The following is a 15,420-nucleotide window of genomic DNA, read 5'->3' on the forward strand; positions in this document are numbered from 1 at the left end:
ATTAAATAGATATATTTGCAGAATTAAAGTTATATACACTGGCAATGGCCAAAAGTATGTGGACACCAGGCATCCAACATCTCATCCAAAACTATGGGCATTAATATGGGGTTGGTCCACCATTTGCAGCTATAATACCCTCTACTCTTCTGGGAAGGCTTTGTACTAGATGTAGTAGCATTGCTGTAGGGATTTCCTTCCATTCAGCCAGAGGAGCATTAGTGAGTTTGGGCACTGATTGGGAGATTAGGCCTGGCTCGCAGTTGGCTTTCCAATTGATCCCAAAGGTGTTGGATGGGGTTGAGGTCAGGGTTCTCAGGCCAGTCATGTTCTTCCACACCAATCTCAACAAAACCATTTCCTTATGAACCTCACTGTGCGCCCAGGGGCATTGCCTTGCTGAAATAGGAAAGGGCCTTCCCCAAACTGTTGGGGAAGCACAGAATCGTCAAGAACGTGATTGTACGCCGTAGCATTAATATTTGCCTTAACTGTAGCTAAGGGGCCTAGCCCAAACCACGAAAAACAGCCCCAGAGCAAGGGGTGTCCAGACACTTTCAGTCATGTCATGTATAATAATAATTGAGGGTCAAGTAAAGAGTAAGTTACAATAGTTAAGCTATAATGACATAAAATAGCTATGATAGTTTTCGCTAATGAACAGCCAGCATTGGGAATCATTTGTTTAAATCACAATCGCATTTTTTGGGACACTGCAAGATTTTCCATTTTCCCAAACGGCCAGCAGATGGTGCTGTTGCCTTTTGTAAAGAGGACACTGCACCACACTCGGGGTGTGTACGTGCTCGTAAGATTTGGAGCAGGGATTAGTTTCTGCCCTTCGGATTTTGTGACATCCGCAAATATCAAACCTTGGTCGGACATAAATCAAAATACAGGTGCTAACTTTAAATTTAAAACCTCATTTCTCCTTTCAGTCTGTGCTTTCAATGGTGCACACGATGGGGAGGAAGTGTTTCATCTGTTTGATGTGCGTGGGATGAACAGCCTCGTGAATTTGTCACTGGAGTCTAGAAGAAGCGCTGTACAGTTCACCAGGTCTGTCAATGTGCTAAATTTGTCACCTGTGCCCATCAGAATTAAAAAAGAAAAAAAGAAACATACGACCTTGTGCTCTTTATTTTATGTGCGCTATCTCCTTATTTATGAGTTTGTTGTCGCAGGAGAGTGATTAGTAAACAGTCCGAACTCACTCATACATCAAAGTGAACGCAGTCAGCTCTGATTATTTCGTTCGTTCATTTCCACGAACAGAACGAGATGAAAAAAAATCATAACTTGACATTAACTCCGTCCAAACACTGCTACGAATTTCCCACAGGGGAACAGCCAATGGCCCATGTAGACTTCTGATCAGATAGGAAATTAGCGCATTTTAGCCATTGCAGGGTCTCTAACTGCTAAAAGCTTGGATGGCTATTTTCGAACGTGTCAGAAGTCAACCCCAAATAGACACCTTGACGCTGAGCATACGTACTTCAGATAATTGCAAGCTACAACTTCAAGCCCCAACTTCACAATATGCTTCTGTAGCAGTCGATCCGCCGGAGAGGCGGATTGGTCTCGGCTGCGCCGGCTGGTGGTGAAAGCACACGCACCTGGGCTGCGTTAGCTAATCAGTCTAGGTGCTTACGGGTGTGCTGCTCTCCACAGTTCGGGACTGAGACCGGGAGCTAACACCGAGAGCGCAGCTATGATTTTCGCTGTCGGTAGGTCAATCCTGACGCCTTACAGTCCTCTCTGTTCATTGTAGAAACTCAGTTTGAGGTTGGTGTTTTATTTTAATGTTGAATTTTCATGTGCGTGGCGATGCGCTTGTGCATTTGACACCATTGCGCGTGGGTCATGGTAGCTACGACGGTGGTGGTGTGTTGTGGTGCGATTATCAATTTTTGCTCCAACCCCATTCCATTCTACTTCAGTCAAAACCTCCTATGTTGGCGAAAAAATGCCTACCTTCACAGAACTGTAATATGACCTCGCATTTCGAAGCAGTGTAGCACCTCTGAGACTGGCTCATTTATGGGACATACTGTCAGCTCAATTATGCCTGAGATTGTAAGTAATGATCTGTCTGCGGCGTCGTACTTATCTTTCAATTTATAACTGCCATCCAGCTGCTCTTGAGTAACTGTTGATGCAGAGGACACAAAATTACCCTTTTTTTTTCTTCTGAGGAAATAACTCATCATTTTGACGAATCACACAACTTCATGACAGAGTAAAATACCCATTTCTGTGTCCACAGTGATGGAATGAGATTACATAAAACTACTCTCTGAAAGGCCAGAGGAAAAAAGAAGAAGAAAGTAATTTCCGCTCTCGGCGTGTGAAGCAGGGTGTGCTGTTAGGGGAGCCCATCCATCACCATCAGCGCGTCTGAATCTTCCTCTTCCTCGCCCGCTCTCTAAACCCCCTCCCTCCCTCCCTCCCTCCCCCCGGTCACGCTCCAACGCCCTCATTAAATTCCAGGTGAGAAGCCGCTTCTGAAATGTCAATAAAGGCAGTATGTTTACGGATACATTTTCAGGAGGCCTATGAAAAGAATTTTTCTCAGCCGAATGCTATATTGTAGAAAAAAAAAATCACAAGTCTGGCCAGGGAAATTTTTTTTTAAACATTAGTCAACAGCCATAGCTTCAATATGGTCAGTTACAGGGTATATCTATAACAATTAAACAGATAAATCCCAATGTAGAAAAATAATAAATAATAATGCATACAAACTATAATGAATGTCAAAACGGTTATGTTTATATATACGTAGCACAAGTCATATGTAATGATATTATTTTTTTGTAACTTGGTCATCTGGGTTTGTATTTATAGTGATTTGCTTTAAATTTTAGTGTTAGAATATATATAGAGCCTCACACCCATTCGACTGACAATTAAAAAAAAAAAATCAATCTATGTTTGAAAAACATAAACTCAACCAATTGATAAGGACTGCTCTTGTATTTATATTTACTATGATCTGAATAGTGCTCCTCTTGCCCATTGCACGCTGGGATAGGCTCCAGTACCCCCTGCGACCTTGCCCAGGATAAGCGGGTATAGATAATGGATGGATGGATGAACCGTGCTGTTTCGTCCAAAAAACAGACAAATGTCTTGTGCCTAGAACACAAACATCCTACAGCATTTAGCAGGGATCAAATCACCCAATGCTTTTCATGGACTATTTGACAAATGTCTGAGTGTTTTACAGTGAAATCTATGTGGGAAAAAAAATCGTCTTTCATTCAAGCAGGGAGGCGATAATGGGACTTAAACAGATGGAGCTGGAACAGCATCGGTCCCTCTTGTGGCTGCAGAGCACTAATCAATGGGGCTTAAAGCCATTTAGCTTGTGTTTTCTTACATTATCACGCTCTGTCGATGCTTTGGGTTTACATGAGGATCCCAGTGAAGCATCAGTGTTACTCTTTCTCTCGCACCCTTATCCTGGCGTCTGCATTCTTTATCTGAAGTAGACGTGGACTCTCGCCGTGAATCAAAACGCGAGCCGAACGAAGGCGGCAAATACGATAAAACGGACGCGCCGACGCCTTCCCCCAAATCCGGCCTATTCATCGAGCGTTTCCGGAAGAGCGTTTGGGGGAGCAGTGACATCACAAAGGTTAAAGGTCAGCGCATACACACACACACACAGATGAGTCACCCGACTGATCGTCTCATCCTGGCACAGTGAGCTGAATCAACTGCGTCACTGATCGTCTCTCATTGTGACATCACAGCTCTCTCAGGAAGTCACGCCCCAGGGTCACATGACTCCAATGGGTGGAACTGAATTGAAAGGGGTGTGTTTATAGAGTCCAGCTGACTTGCAGCCAGCGCTAGTGCTTCCCTCCCGCGGCTATGGTTTTGCCCAGGATGGCGCGGAGAGCACCCTTAGCTGTAGTGCAGCTGTAATCCGATTCATCACGACTCTGTAATCCTCTGTGAACAAGGTATCGCGACCTCTGCGACCCTGCAATCAATGAATCCATTACACTCTGTCTAGTGTATCACCCAGTGCAGTCGAATGGCTGGGGAACGCCAACACAGAAAATATATTGGAAAATAAGCCATATATCAAAAAAAAAAAAAAATAGTGACTCCAGGGCATGAAATAAATTCTGCAGTACGTGTTGAAAATCATGGAACACACCAGCGAGATTTTCAGTTTCCTGATATTTATTATTTTATCATTATTATTATTTAATGTTTAAACTACATTGATTTTTAAAAAAAGTTATCAAAAATAGACTTTTACAGCTGTGTGGTTGCTGCTATCAAGATTGGGGATAACATTCCTTTATATCAGTTCATCTTGGCCGTAGTAGTAAGGGATTCTTGACAGCTCTATATGTTCAATTGTGTTGGTTATACTTGGGAAAACACTCACGGGCGTATGGGATTCTAAGAGAAGGATGATTACCATTTACCGTTTCATTGGTACGATTATAATCAGTATTCGCAAAACCACTGGCCTGTCAGGTCCAAGAAATGAGAGACCTAAAGATCAGCAGAATCGAGCGACGAACGGGAAGTGAACAAGTCAAAATCCAACACAGAATTCCTCAGGCAAAAACGTACCAGAAGGTGTACAATATAAAAAATACACCGCAAATCATTAAAAAGCATTACTTTTGCAGCTACGCTGCAGCTACGCTAGACTAACCTGTGCTAAAAGTCAAAGGTGTTGACACTGTTGAATGGCAGCACAGTGTAGAGTCTCTGAATGCTGAAACGAGCATTTCTCATTGGAGCACTGAGCACTGAGAAAGGAGACAGGCACAAAAAAAGGCCTTGTGTGAACGTCCGAGCAGGCCCTGTGCAGTACGCGACCTCTCTGTAACGTCATCTTGACTGTCACAGCGTAAATGTTATCATCGTTATCTAATGATAATATCCCACAGCACGTCTCAGAGGAGCAAAGAGACAAATGGGTTCGCCGGCGCTGTCATACCAGTAAAATGGCTACCACGACCGCAACGGCCACAGTTTGCTGGTTACAGATAACTTAACTGTGCCAAATAACCAGAGGTTGGTAGGTGAATCCTAGGTTGGGCACTGCCATTGTACCCTTGAGCGGAGTAACCCAAATTATCTAGTGTAGTGACGTCGACCCTGCTCGACTTCCTTAGAGCGTCAAAACGCAAATCTGTCCCCGGAGTAGAAATCCGATTCCTCCCGGTAATCAAGTGAACAGCTAGTGCTACTGATTGGCCAGACGCTGTCTTCCCCAGACGGAGTACCAGGTAAAGGTAGGGGAGGAGAACCAGCGGTTGTCGCGCCCGCCCCCCCCCCCCCCCGAGCCTTGGGCGCGATTTGAGCGCCAGGGTCCGAGGGAGGGAGCGCGCTCACAGGAGGTCCGTCTCTTTGAGGGCGGAGGCGGGGCAGCGGTAGAGCGCGGCGGGGGCGTCTCCTTCCTCAGCGCTCCGCGCTAGTCATACGGAGGACAGGACCTCGCCGGACGGGTCCCTCTCCCTCTTTTCGGGCCTGTCCGGCGCGTGGAAGGGGCCCGGGCTGACCACCAGCTCGTCCGCGTCCCTCCGGAACCTTCCGTCCGCCACCTCCTTGTACTTGGCCGAGGGGTAGGGGTCCTGGGCGAAGGCGCCGCCCAGCGGCTTCTTCAGCTCCGGGTCGGGGCAGTACAGGTACTCGTACAGGGCGGCGGCCAGGACCCCGCCCATGATGGGACCCACCCAGTACACCTGCGGGACGGGACGGGACGGGAACGGGACGGGATGGGGCGTGAGGAAAAAGTGAGACCCCAGACAAAAGCAGCACACCCCCATGGGCGAGACAGATGAAGACCTCAGCCTAAACTTCAAACCCTCCCAGCAAAACCCCGTTTGCATTTAGGCCTGTGGTGTTGCTGCAAAAACTTGCAGCAACACCCCCCCCCAACCCCCCCCTCCCCACGCTCCCCGCCACATGATACCGAACGATAACGCACTTCACCTGTGCTTTCGCGAGCAATTCTCCCTCCTCCTGCTCCTTTTACTCTCTTGATGTATAAAACATTTGCACATACGAGAAATTCGCTTTATGAAACTTTGATGCCGGTTTGCTGCAGAAGTGCACATCAAAGCGGCCGGGAGATATTTTTGTAGAATTACGTGGACCACTTGCTACAGAGGCATTTCCAGTACAGAGAGCCCTGCGATGGATCCGCGCACGGGGTGGGGGGGGACGGGGAGGGGGGGGGGGTTTGTTGTTGTTACCGTGGAGAAGGCGAGAATGTTCTGCAGCACACAACTCCAAATGGCCCCCAGACGTTTATTATTATTATTTTTTTTCCATTTTTTCGAGCAAACATCGCTCCGCACAGACGCAGGACAAACACTGACGCCGTTAATGTTGCCGAGATGAGACGCCCGTCACGCGAAATGTGCTCGTTAAGTAATGCCGTGCATCGGCATCAGTGCCCGTTGCCCTCTCCTCAACAGCACCGGCTCCGCGCTGGCAGGGAACAGAAGAGCCTCCTCAGAGCCGCCGTCGAGCGGATTAATGAGCATTCATCCGCGGAACAACGTCTTGATTGGCAGATGAATCGGTAAACATAATCCCAACACCAGCGGGGTTTTCCGACATTTCTTTGGCAACCGTGCGGGGAGACGTACGAACGCCAGCCTCCTTTTCCCAGCTGCAGGGGGCCCCCGATTCCTCGCTTTCCAGAGTAAGCGATTTACGATTCTGAGGTCAAACGCCCGCCAGACTCTTTCTGTAACGAACCCCCCCCCCCCCCCACCCCCCCCCGCCCCCCCCCCCCCCCCCCCCCCCCCCAGGGACCTCGGGCCCTCCGAATTCCAGTGTCAGCGGAAATGCTCCTGTGACATCATAAGGAGGTGACGGAAATCGACGTGTGCCAAGAGGAAGTAACGCGTCACAACAAACTCGACAAAGATGGACCGGCATTCCTCCTAGTTTTACGTATTTACAGCTTTAAGTATTTACTCGAATTTGTTTTTCTGTCTATTTAAAAACATTTTTTTTGGAAAAGGCTCATGCACGTTGTTTTGCAAGACACTGGATAGGTGTCTGTAAATAGACGGCTGTAAGGTAATGTAAAGTGACGGCCCAGAGCCAAATCCTCCTGCTTAAGGAGCACAAGCAGATACGTGGAGAAGTGCCGACGTTGACGCCTGTGGTGAGAATTTTATTTGCGAGGGAAGGGCGGGATGATCTTTAGCAAGGCTACAACTATTTTAAGTTTCGCAGCCGCGGCAAATGCGCGGTGCAAACGCGGTCACTGTGCAAAGCAAACGGGAACTTTTTGGGCACGCCGGTAAAAAGAGGAACGGAGAGGTAATCCCAGGTCACGGGCGATATCGGATCGCGGTCAGGTAAAATGTTTTTATTTTTGACAGCTGGAGGTGGAGTGCAAGGGCCCCTTGGACACTGTGGGGCCGAACACCACCCCCCCCCCCCTTATAAAGCCGCTAAGATGACATATTGATCTGACCTTATCCACTTACGCTCGCTATGGAAACCCCGTTAACGCCAGTGATGACAGCCGCACAAGCACAGCCAGGGGAAGCGGATGCACACAGAGCCAGGGGAAGCGGATGCACACAGAAACCCCCTGGTTGCCCCGTCCGCCTTTAGCGCACACGCTAAATCCCCACCGGACAGGCTGCAGCACGCTTCCTCTCCACAGGGGCGGCGACAGCTAGCCAGCTAGCGCAGCGAGGGCAAAGCGGTTACACGCATTTCCCCGTGCCCCCTCTCGCATGGCTAAATCCCCCACTGCGTAGGTCGAAACCCTCCGCCACCCCCACCACCCCCTCCCGCCCGCCCCCCACGGCCCGCGTTTCGCTCCCCTCTCACCCAGTGGTTCTCCCACCTCCAGGTGACCACGGCCGGGCCGAAGGAGCGGGCGGGGTTCATGCTGGCGCCCGTGTAGGGGATCTGAAACAGACCAGAGGAGGGGAAGGGGCAGGCCGTGAACACAAGAGCACGAAGCGAGGGAGAAGTGGTTAGAGACTTCCGAATCTGAGGCGGTTTGTGTGTGAGTGTATATGGATTTTTTACACACGTATGAACACACACACACACACACACACACTCACATACGCACACACACACATACGCACACACACTCACATACGCACACACACAAACTCACACACACATACGCACGCACGCACGCGCACGCACACACACTCACACATGCATTTGCTATTAAGGATGTTTCAGGGAACTATATAGAACTGAATCTGCACTATGGGACAAAAGCAAGTGTCCAATGGACTGTGGCATACTGTGGAGAAAACAGGAAGTTTCCTTCAGGAGGGGAAATTAGTCCATGTAAACCCACACCACCCTTCATCCCACTGACTGCTCTGCCTCTGACATGTAATGAAATCATTTTAAAACTCCTTCAAAACTAAATGAAGCTGATATGTACCATTAAGCGTAACGTTCCGCCGTTGCTAGGAAACGCTAGACAGACCTGCGCTCTGTGTCTGTGTGGGGAATGGGGGGTGGGGGGTGGGTGACAGTAGGCACAATCCTCCCAAAACTCGGCTACACCTCACATCGCCGCTGGCCGCGCTCCTCAAACCCGCCCCCTCGCTCACCTGTCAGCTGACGGACGAGGCATTAGCCGTCGCCCGAAAGCGTCGGCTGTTCGTACGCCAAACGCTTCTCACGATCGCTAAAAAACCTGGGGGAAAACCACCCCCCCCCACCCCCCCACTTCCGTGACCCGAGCTACAGCAGCTGGGGACTTTTAGCGCCGAGAAGTTTTCAAACCGCTCACCGCGGGGGGACGGACTGCGGCCCTCCGGGGCCGTTGCTATGGATATGGCATCATTACTCGGCGCGGCGGCTAGCCGAACTAGCCCATGGGAAAGCGCAGTTAGGCCGCGCTGAGATGAACACTGAGCGGGGTCATGACAGGGCACCCGCTCGGCAGAAGACCCGAAAAGCTTCCCCGGCACAATGGAGTTGGAACTGTCGTGATAATCCTGCCTTTTAAACAAACAGTTTTTTTTAATTTTTTTTTTGGACCGAATTTGCTAACGCGGCCTCACGAAGAAAACGACGAATGTGGCGAATGGCGGACTCACGGCGAACAGGTGCCCGATGGAGACGGCGAAGCCGATGGCCAGGGCGGCCGAGCCCTTGAGGTCGTGGCGTTTGGGGTCGCAGGTCGCGAACACGGTGAAGACCAGCTCAAACGTGATGAACAGCTCCACCACTAGGGCATGGCCCACAGAGATGGTGCTGTTGACCTGTGGAGAGTGGCAGTGACCTTACACACTCACACACACACACACACACATGCACAAACGTTTTCCAACTGAAGAACATGACCCTGAGACATTTTCCACTTATCCTGCTCTCTGTCTGGTGTTCCAGCGCATCCCGGAGTACACACTGATCCATACACATGCAGTCGAACTAAGCTAGGCAATCTAGCAAACTTGCCAAACAGCATTTATGCAGAAAAAACTGAAATGTAGGAGGGGAAAAATCCCGTAGAAGGGTAAAAATAAAGTTGCTGATTGATTCCGGGCTATTACTATTCCTTTGTTTATTATTATTACTATTATTTAATTTCTTTGTTTATCATTATCAATTCTTCTTCTTTTTTTTTTTTGCAGTGCCGTTGACCTTACCTCAGTAACCCCCAGCCCTCCTCTCACGGACGCTGGAGTCACCATGTAGAGCACCCCCGCGCCGACCACGGCTCCCAGGCACTGCGCGGCCAGGTAGAAGAGGGCCTTGGCCAGGCTGAGCTTGCGGGCGCACACCATGGCGACGGTGACGGCGGGGTTGACGTGGGCGCCGCTGATGTGGCCGAAGCACTGCACCATGGTTGCGATGGTCAGCCCGAAGCACAGGGAGATGAGCACCAGGTCGGCGGGCGGCGGCTTCTTCTCCTCCTCCTCCCCTTCCTCGCCCGCCGCCGCCGCCGCCGCCGCCCAGCTCACGGTGGAGCCCAGGCTGAGCAGGACGAAGATGAGCGTCGCCAGGAACTCGCCGGACGCCGCCCGCCAGAAGTCCTGCGTCCAGACGCCCTTGAATGCCGCCATCGCGCGGGAGCGGTTGCACGAGCACAGGCGCCGCCTGGACGGAGGTAACGGCACAAAAACCGCCGGGGGGCGTTCACCGCACGACACCGGGACCGCTACGGGCGCTACGCTAACGCTCCCGCGGCATAACATTACATTACATTACAGGCATTTGGCAGACGCTCTTATCCAGAGCGACATACAACAAAGTGTATAACCATAACCAGGAACAAGTATGACGAAACCCCTAGAGAGAAGTACCGGTCCAAGTGCAGGGAACAACCGCATAGTTCAACTTGGACCTCCTGCTTAGATATCCTCCATGATTACTTTGGCTTAATTGGCTTGGAAAAAGCGGGGTGGAGCAGCTATTAACAAACATGCCGGCTTCCTGAAGGCAGCGTGCCCTTGTCACTGTCATTGTGTTCGCGCAGCGATAAAATATATAATTAATTGTTTAGGCAATCATCTCCACTTGAGAGGTGAGGCACAGGGCATCGACTGCTTCTGTTCAAAACGGCCACTGACTCCTCCCGTGGACAAGCGTGAGGGGATTAATGATAGGCTGAGAACTAATGGGGGCGGGAACTGACGAGCGTGAGGGTCTCAATGAAATGGACGGGCACCGGCATCCGACTGCAAACCAGATACGCAGGTCACTGCAGGACCGCCAGAGTTCCGCGCGGAAAAGTCGCGCTCGCTGTCTCTCTCTCTCTCTCTCCCTCTTTCTCTCTCTCCCTCTCTCTCTCTCTCTCTCTCTCTCTCTACCCCTCTGAAGCCTAATCATTTATTCAACTGGCAAGAACAAAGTTTTTTTTCTTCCCCCCCCTTCTGACACACTTCAGATTTAAGTGCCTCCGTGCTGTTAATGTGTGCACGTGTATTTTGTACAGGAGAGAGAGTGAGAGAGAGAGAGAGAGAGCAAAGCTTTAAAAAGTAAAATCAAAAATACTTCAAAGGAGCAGCAGGATGATTTGCCCCACTGTTACACTTCCTACCTACACTTATACACCTCATAAGGAAAACTTTAAAAGGGAATAATTGGAAGCAGACATCTGGGTACAAACCAGATTTCAAATTTAAGCCGTCACAGCATTCAAATGAAACATTTTGTTTGAAAGCATATTTGGAAGTGTAGACTTACCCTTCTCTTACACTTTTCTTCTCCCAGTATCAACTCTCCTTTCATACCATAATCTGCGATGGCTGAATAATTTATGAACTGTCAGTTAATTGACAGAAATAACAAAAACCAGATTAATAATGAATTATTAATCAAAGATAGCCAGCTATATCTGAAACTATCTCTGTCTAGCAAGTATAACGGATACGTCCATTTGTAACTCGTGTCAAAGACTAATCCATAGGATAAAGCGCTTCTGAGGTTTATGAAGTTTAATGAATCGGCGCATCGTTTCATCTCTACTTACGGTGTGCCGTAAGCTCTGTCTACCACAGTTAAAATGTTTTTTGAGAAAAGGAGAGGATCTCCAATGTGTTTTTTTTTTTGGGCGACTCATTTTGCGCAAACTTTTGCCACCTGCAGAAGCGCGCGTAACACGGTAGCTGCAGTGCGAGCAGGTGAATCCTAGTGCTAGTCACGGAAAGTCACGCCGTCTTCATTTGTTTATAAAGGCAATGTCTACTGTGCTCCAAGCTAACTCTACGACCTATTCAACAATTACTGCGAAATGTTTTTATTCATTGCATGTGAGCAAGCGCTTTCAAAGTCCTTAAACTCTACCGACAAACGGACCACTTCTTTCCACAAATTTAATGAGGATGTTCTCGTGGAATGATTATCATTAATTGTAATTGATAATAATATATATTTTTTAAGTTATTTAAAAAAAAAGAAGCAATCTATATATCTAATGAGCCAAATCTATTTTCTGCACACAATAAAGTAAAAATCAATATTTATACTGAGTGGTTAATTGAATGTACGTTAGCTAAATGTGATTCGATTTCTACACTAATGAGGAGAAGTTAAGGCATTATGTAGCCCTAAATTGTAGCCTACATTTCCGCCGGTTGTTTACTGAACCTACAGTTTCACACTGGAACAGCACGAGGACAGGAGTTGGATGTCACTCAATCAAACGCAAGCAACCGTCTTTTGGAAAATGTTCAGAAACACGCTCAAAATGTTGCGAATGTTTTCTGTCTATACGGGCCAATCATTTGATATTAGAAACGTTTTTTTTTTTTTTTAAAAAAACCTTAACGTGACTGCTGTGATTAGGACAATGACAGTATACTTGTTTATTTTCAGCACTCTAAAAACTATGTTCAAATAAATTTTATTTATCCCACAAATAGTTCTCTTTACGCATAATTTTGAGGTATAGCTAATCGTCCAAAACAGTGTCTGCACAATCGTGCATAATTCTTAGGTACAGGCTACTTGTTCAAAACAGTGTCTGCACAATCTTGCAAGATTTAGACTGAATTTACCCAACACATGGACTTCTGAAAATAAGTCAGAAGTAAGTTATAAACTGCGTTAAATAAGTTAATAACTGTGCAAAATACATTAATGTTCGCATGAACAAAGTAATGCGAAACACATTGAATGCTCCGGATTGTACCCAGACGACACAAATGTGCAGATCATAGTACGGAGGAGCCCCTTACCCACTCACCTCAGATCTCCCAACACCGCGCGCTCTGTCATGCCTCTCAGACGCGCGGGCCAATTACCCGCTTTTATACTTCTGTCTGGACATTCGCTGCTTCACTGAGGATCGGGTTACTGAAACGACCGCGACTGCGTCCTTCAGGCCGCGGTGAACGTGCTGAAGGACCGTCCACAATAGTACGCATTCGGTCCTTAATCTAACAGGGCACAGTGACAGTACCCCTTCGGGAACTGCAGGTACCTTAAATCACCTTTCCCTGGAACAGCTGCACTGATGGCCGACAAGACCTCAGTATACAATTAAGGTGCACTTCTCCACTGCTCTAGATGGTCTGCTTTTCAGGCAGTTGGTCTGAATCGCAGTCGGGAAAGAATAAACGTTCGTATGATGCAGTAAATCCTCCACGAAACGTTGCGGACCTCGCTAAATGCTGGAAGAGATGTGTGACTATTCTCGTGCTGTGAATCAAAATCTAGAAATATCTCTCTCCTTCTGTATAAACGCAACTATAAAATGCTGTTTTTAATACATTATATTGTAGGCCTATATGCTGTATGTAAATATATAAACATGTATAGCCTAAATTATTGAATCTGTGAATTATGAGCTACTCATATTTAGCTATTTCGAGCCTATGCAATAAACTCTCACTAATGTTGGCTATAGGATGGTACTTTGATCAGAATTCATGTCCACTGGTGAGCCTTTTGTCTGCTTCCCTAATTTTCTAACAACGCTAATGTACTCTGCACCTCTACCAATTTTTTTTAAAAACAAGGTAGCAATTATTTAATTATTTATTACCATTGTATTTTAAAAGATTCTTTTGATATATTGAATTTAATTTTAGTTAGATACATGTAGTGCCAGAAATCTCTTGATATGGACATTACTGATTTTTTCCATATTTATCTGTTGTGTGTGTAATTTTGTGGAAGAGGCAGACAACTGTCAAAGGACCTGGAATAAAATCAGAAACAGAAATAGGAATCCAATTTTTTTTAATGACAGAAGGAAGACACCCAAGATGATATTGGTGTATGAAGTGTCAAATGCCACTGAATGTTATCCTCAGTTCACATAAACAGTGTATCTGTGCTGTCCAGTGTAAATTAAGCGCCCATTTTCAAATAGTTTGTTTTTATCATAAGAAATAATAAATGGGTGTGTAGTCCTATGTATTCAAGTAACAAGAGCACAAGACTCCAAAAAACTTTATATTCTTATAATAAAAAGAAAAAGAAACTTCCAAAGAACATAAACCTTTGGTAAATCAATTGTCCCTGTCATAACAGTGATGGCTATTCTTGTACACAAAACAACTCACTCAGTTTGGTTTCAGCTTTCACTGTGAAACGTTCACATTGCCGTACGGCCTTGTATAGTTAAACATTAAATAATCCAAGTAAAAGAAGTCATATATCCTCCGTCTCTCTGCCGGGGGCACTTGATTAATGTAGTGGCTGACGACTGAGGGAGTAGTTCTTTCTTCGGTTGAATGCCTGTCTTTGAAGGAAGGGAACCTCAGGTCTCCAGGGGCACCGACCAGGCTGAGGAAGTAATTGGCGTCTTGTTCCAGGGTCTCAAATTTGCCGATGAAGTCGTAGGTGATGAAACAGGGGAAGCAGAGCCTGTTGACCGTCTCCCAGTGGATGTCCATCCCCCCCGGTCGATCCGGATCCAGCAGGTACTGGACGAACTCTCGGAACGTGACCCCCGACCCCGACAGCAGGGCCTCCTGGGTGGCGTTTCTCCTGTACTTGCGGATTATGGCGCGCCCGTACACGGGGTGGTAGTAGGGGTTGGGCTGCTCGAACTTGTCCCGGAAAGCCGACACCAGCCTTTCGACGGGGTCCCGGACCGCCACCACTTTGGTGAAGCTGGCCAGTCGCTCCTGGATGCCCGCCCTGCTGAAGCTGTCCAGTTTTTTCAAGTGCTTCCCATAATGCACCGCGTCGTGGGAGAGTCCGTCCGCGGCGGCCGCGAGGCCGTTCAGGACCATCAGAGTCCTCTTCCAGTTGGAGCAGCCAGCTTTCGGCACCTCGCAGTAAAGGACTCTGTGCTTCTCCTCCACGTATATCCGGGACACCATCTCCGAGAGGTCCAACCGAGGGGGGCTGTTCCTTTCGAACTTTTCGCAGAAGTTTCGGAGGAAGGATTTCCGTCTCTCCTGCTCCTCGCGCACGCCCGTCCGTCGGACGCCTCGAAGGAAGTCGCGGCTTAACGTCGCCGAGGTCGTTTTAGGGTTCGGGCCGTCGGCCGGCTTCGATGGAGAGGTCTGCGGTTTTGTTGAAATGGCATCGTCAGTGTGGCCTGGAGTCCTTTCCCGGGGAACGAAAGCTGGGTTTTTTGAGCCATTTGACTTGTTCTGGGTGACTGGTGAAGGATTTATCTGCTGGAAAGAGGAAAATACATTTACTTACAGTACTGAGGAGCAGATTGGAAATAACTAGACCCGTGCAATGCCAAACTGTGGAACACGCACCATGGGGTCAAGATGGACCATTAAAGCGGGCACTCTTTCTGAAATTTCAGACCCATCACCTACTCGACTGGCCTCATATTTTCCTGCCGTGTACGGCCTTGTGTGTTTGTGTTAATGTGTGTGTTTGTGTGTGCATGTGTGATTCAGTGAGAATAAAAGAGAGATCACTGTTTCCAAAACTAGCAGGGAACACAACCTTCCCTGTAAAAGTCTGTCACAAAGCCCATCTCAGAAAGAAACAGTTAAATGCAGCTCTCAC

At 48.0% G+C, this 15,420-nt stretch overlaps 2 protein-coding genes and 1 long non-coding RNA gene across 7 annotated transcripts in view; 1 reads left to right on the forward strand and 2 right to left on the reverse strand.

Moving 5' to 3' along the window:
* Window positions 1–1,122: 1,122 nt before the first annotated feature.
* Window positions 1,123–13,072, reverse strand: aqp4 (aquaporin 4). Of its 4 annotated transcripts, XM_035414329.1 has the most exons (6): window positions 12,680–12,695; window positions 11,179–11,256; window positions 9,639–10,089; window positions 9,087–9,251; window positions 7,843–7,923; window positions 1,123–5,723 (listed from the first exon to the last, which is right to left on the reverse strand). In XM_035414329.1, exons 3-6 carry the CDS (start codon window positions 10,053–10,055, stop codon window positions 5,457–5,459), a joined length of 930 nt encoding a protein of 309 aa, XP_035270220.1. In that variant the 5' UTR covers window positions 10,056–10,089; window positions 11,179–11,256; window positions 12,680–12,695; the 3' UTR covers window positions 1,123–5,456. The 4 variants fall into 4 exon arrangements, with proteins under 4 accessions (XP_035270220.1, XP_035270217.1, XP_035270221.1 ...); XM_035414326.1 differs by lacking the exon at window positions 11,179–11,256 and having other exon boundaries at window positions 12,680–13,072; XM_035414330.1 differs by lacking the exon at window positions 11,179–11,256 and having other exon boundaries at window positions 12,672–12,704.
* LOC118225629 lies at window positions 7,877–14,344 on the forward strand. The gene is made up of 3 exons (XR_004764857.1): window positions 7,877–8,023; window positions 9,624–10,099; window positions 14,256–14,344. It is a non-coding gene; the product is annotated as an uncharacterized LOC118225629 (long non-coding RNA).
* The window catches only part of LOC118225627 (carbohydrate sulfotransferase 9-like), a 66,360-nt gene continuing 64,600 nt past the window's right edge, over window positions 13,661–15,420 (reverse strand). The window contains exon 4 of one of the 2 annotated variants that reach the window (XM_035414325.1): window positions 13,661–15,068. In XM_035414325.1, the coding sequence (XP_035270216.1) occupies window positions 14,022–15,068 (1,047 nt within the window). In that variant the 3' untranslated portion in view covers window positions 13,661–14,021. Of the gene's footprint in view, window positions 15,072–15,420 lie in introns of both variants that reach the window. The other variant, XM_035414324.1, reaches the window with a different exon arrangement.

Source organism: Anguilla anguilla, chromosome 4 (genome assembly GCF_013347855.1).
Source record: "Anguilla anguilla isolate fAngAng1 chromosome 4, fAngAng1.pri, whole genome shotgun sequence".
In the NCBI taxonomy this organism is placed as follows: domain Eukaryota; kingdom Metazoa; phylum Chordata; class Actinopteri; order Anguilliformes; family Anguillidae; genus Anguilla; species Anguilla anguilla.

Coding starts and splice junctions, on each gene's coding strand:
- aqp4 (XM_035414326.1), bottom strand. CDS start 12,711: ATGACAGAGCGCGCGGTGTTGGGAGATCTGAG. Junction 7,924..9,086: donor CCATCGGGCACCTGTTCGCC/GTGAGTCCGCCA, acceptor GGTCTGTTTCAG/ATCCCCTACACGGGCGCCAG. Junction 5,724..7,842: donor GGAGGTGGGAGAACCACTGG/GTGAGAGGGGAG, acceptor CCCGTCCCGCAG/GTGTACTGGGTGGGTCCCAT.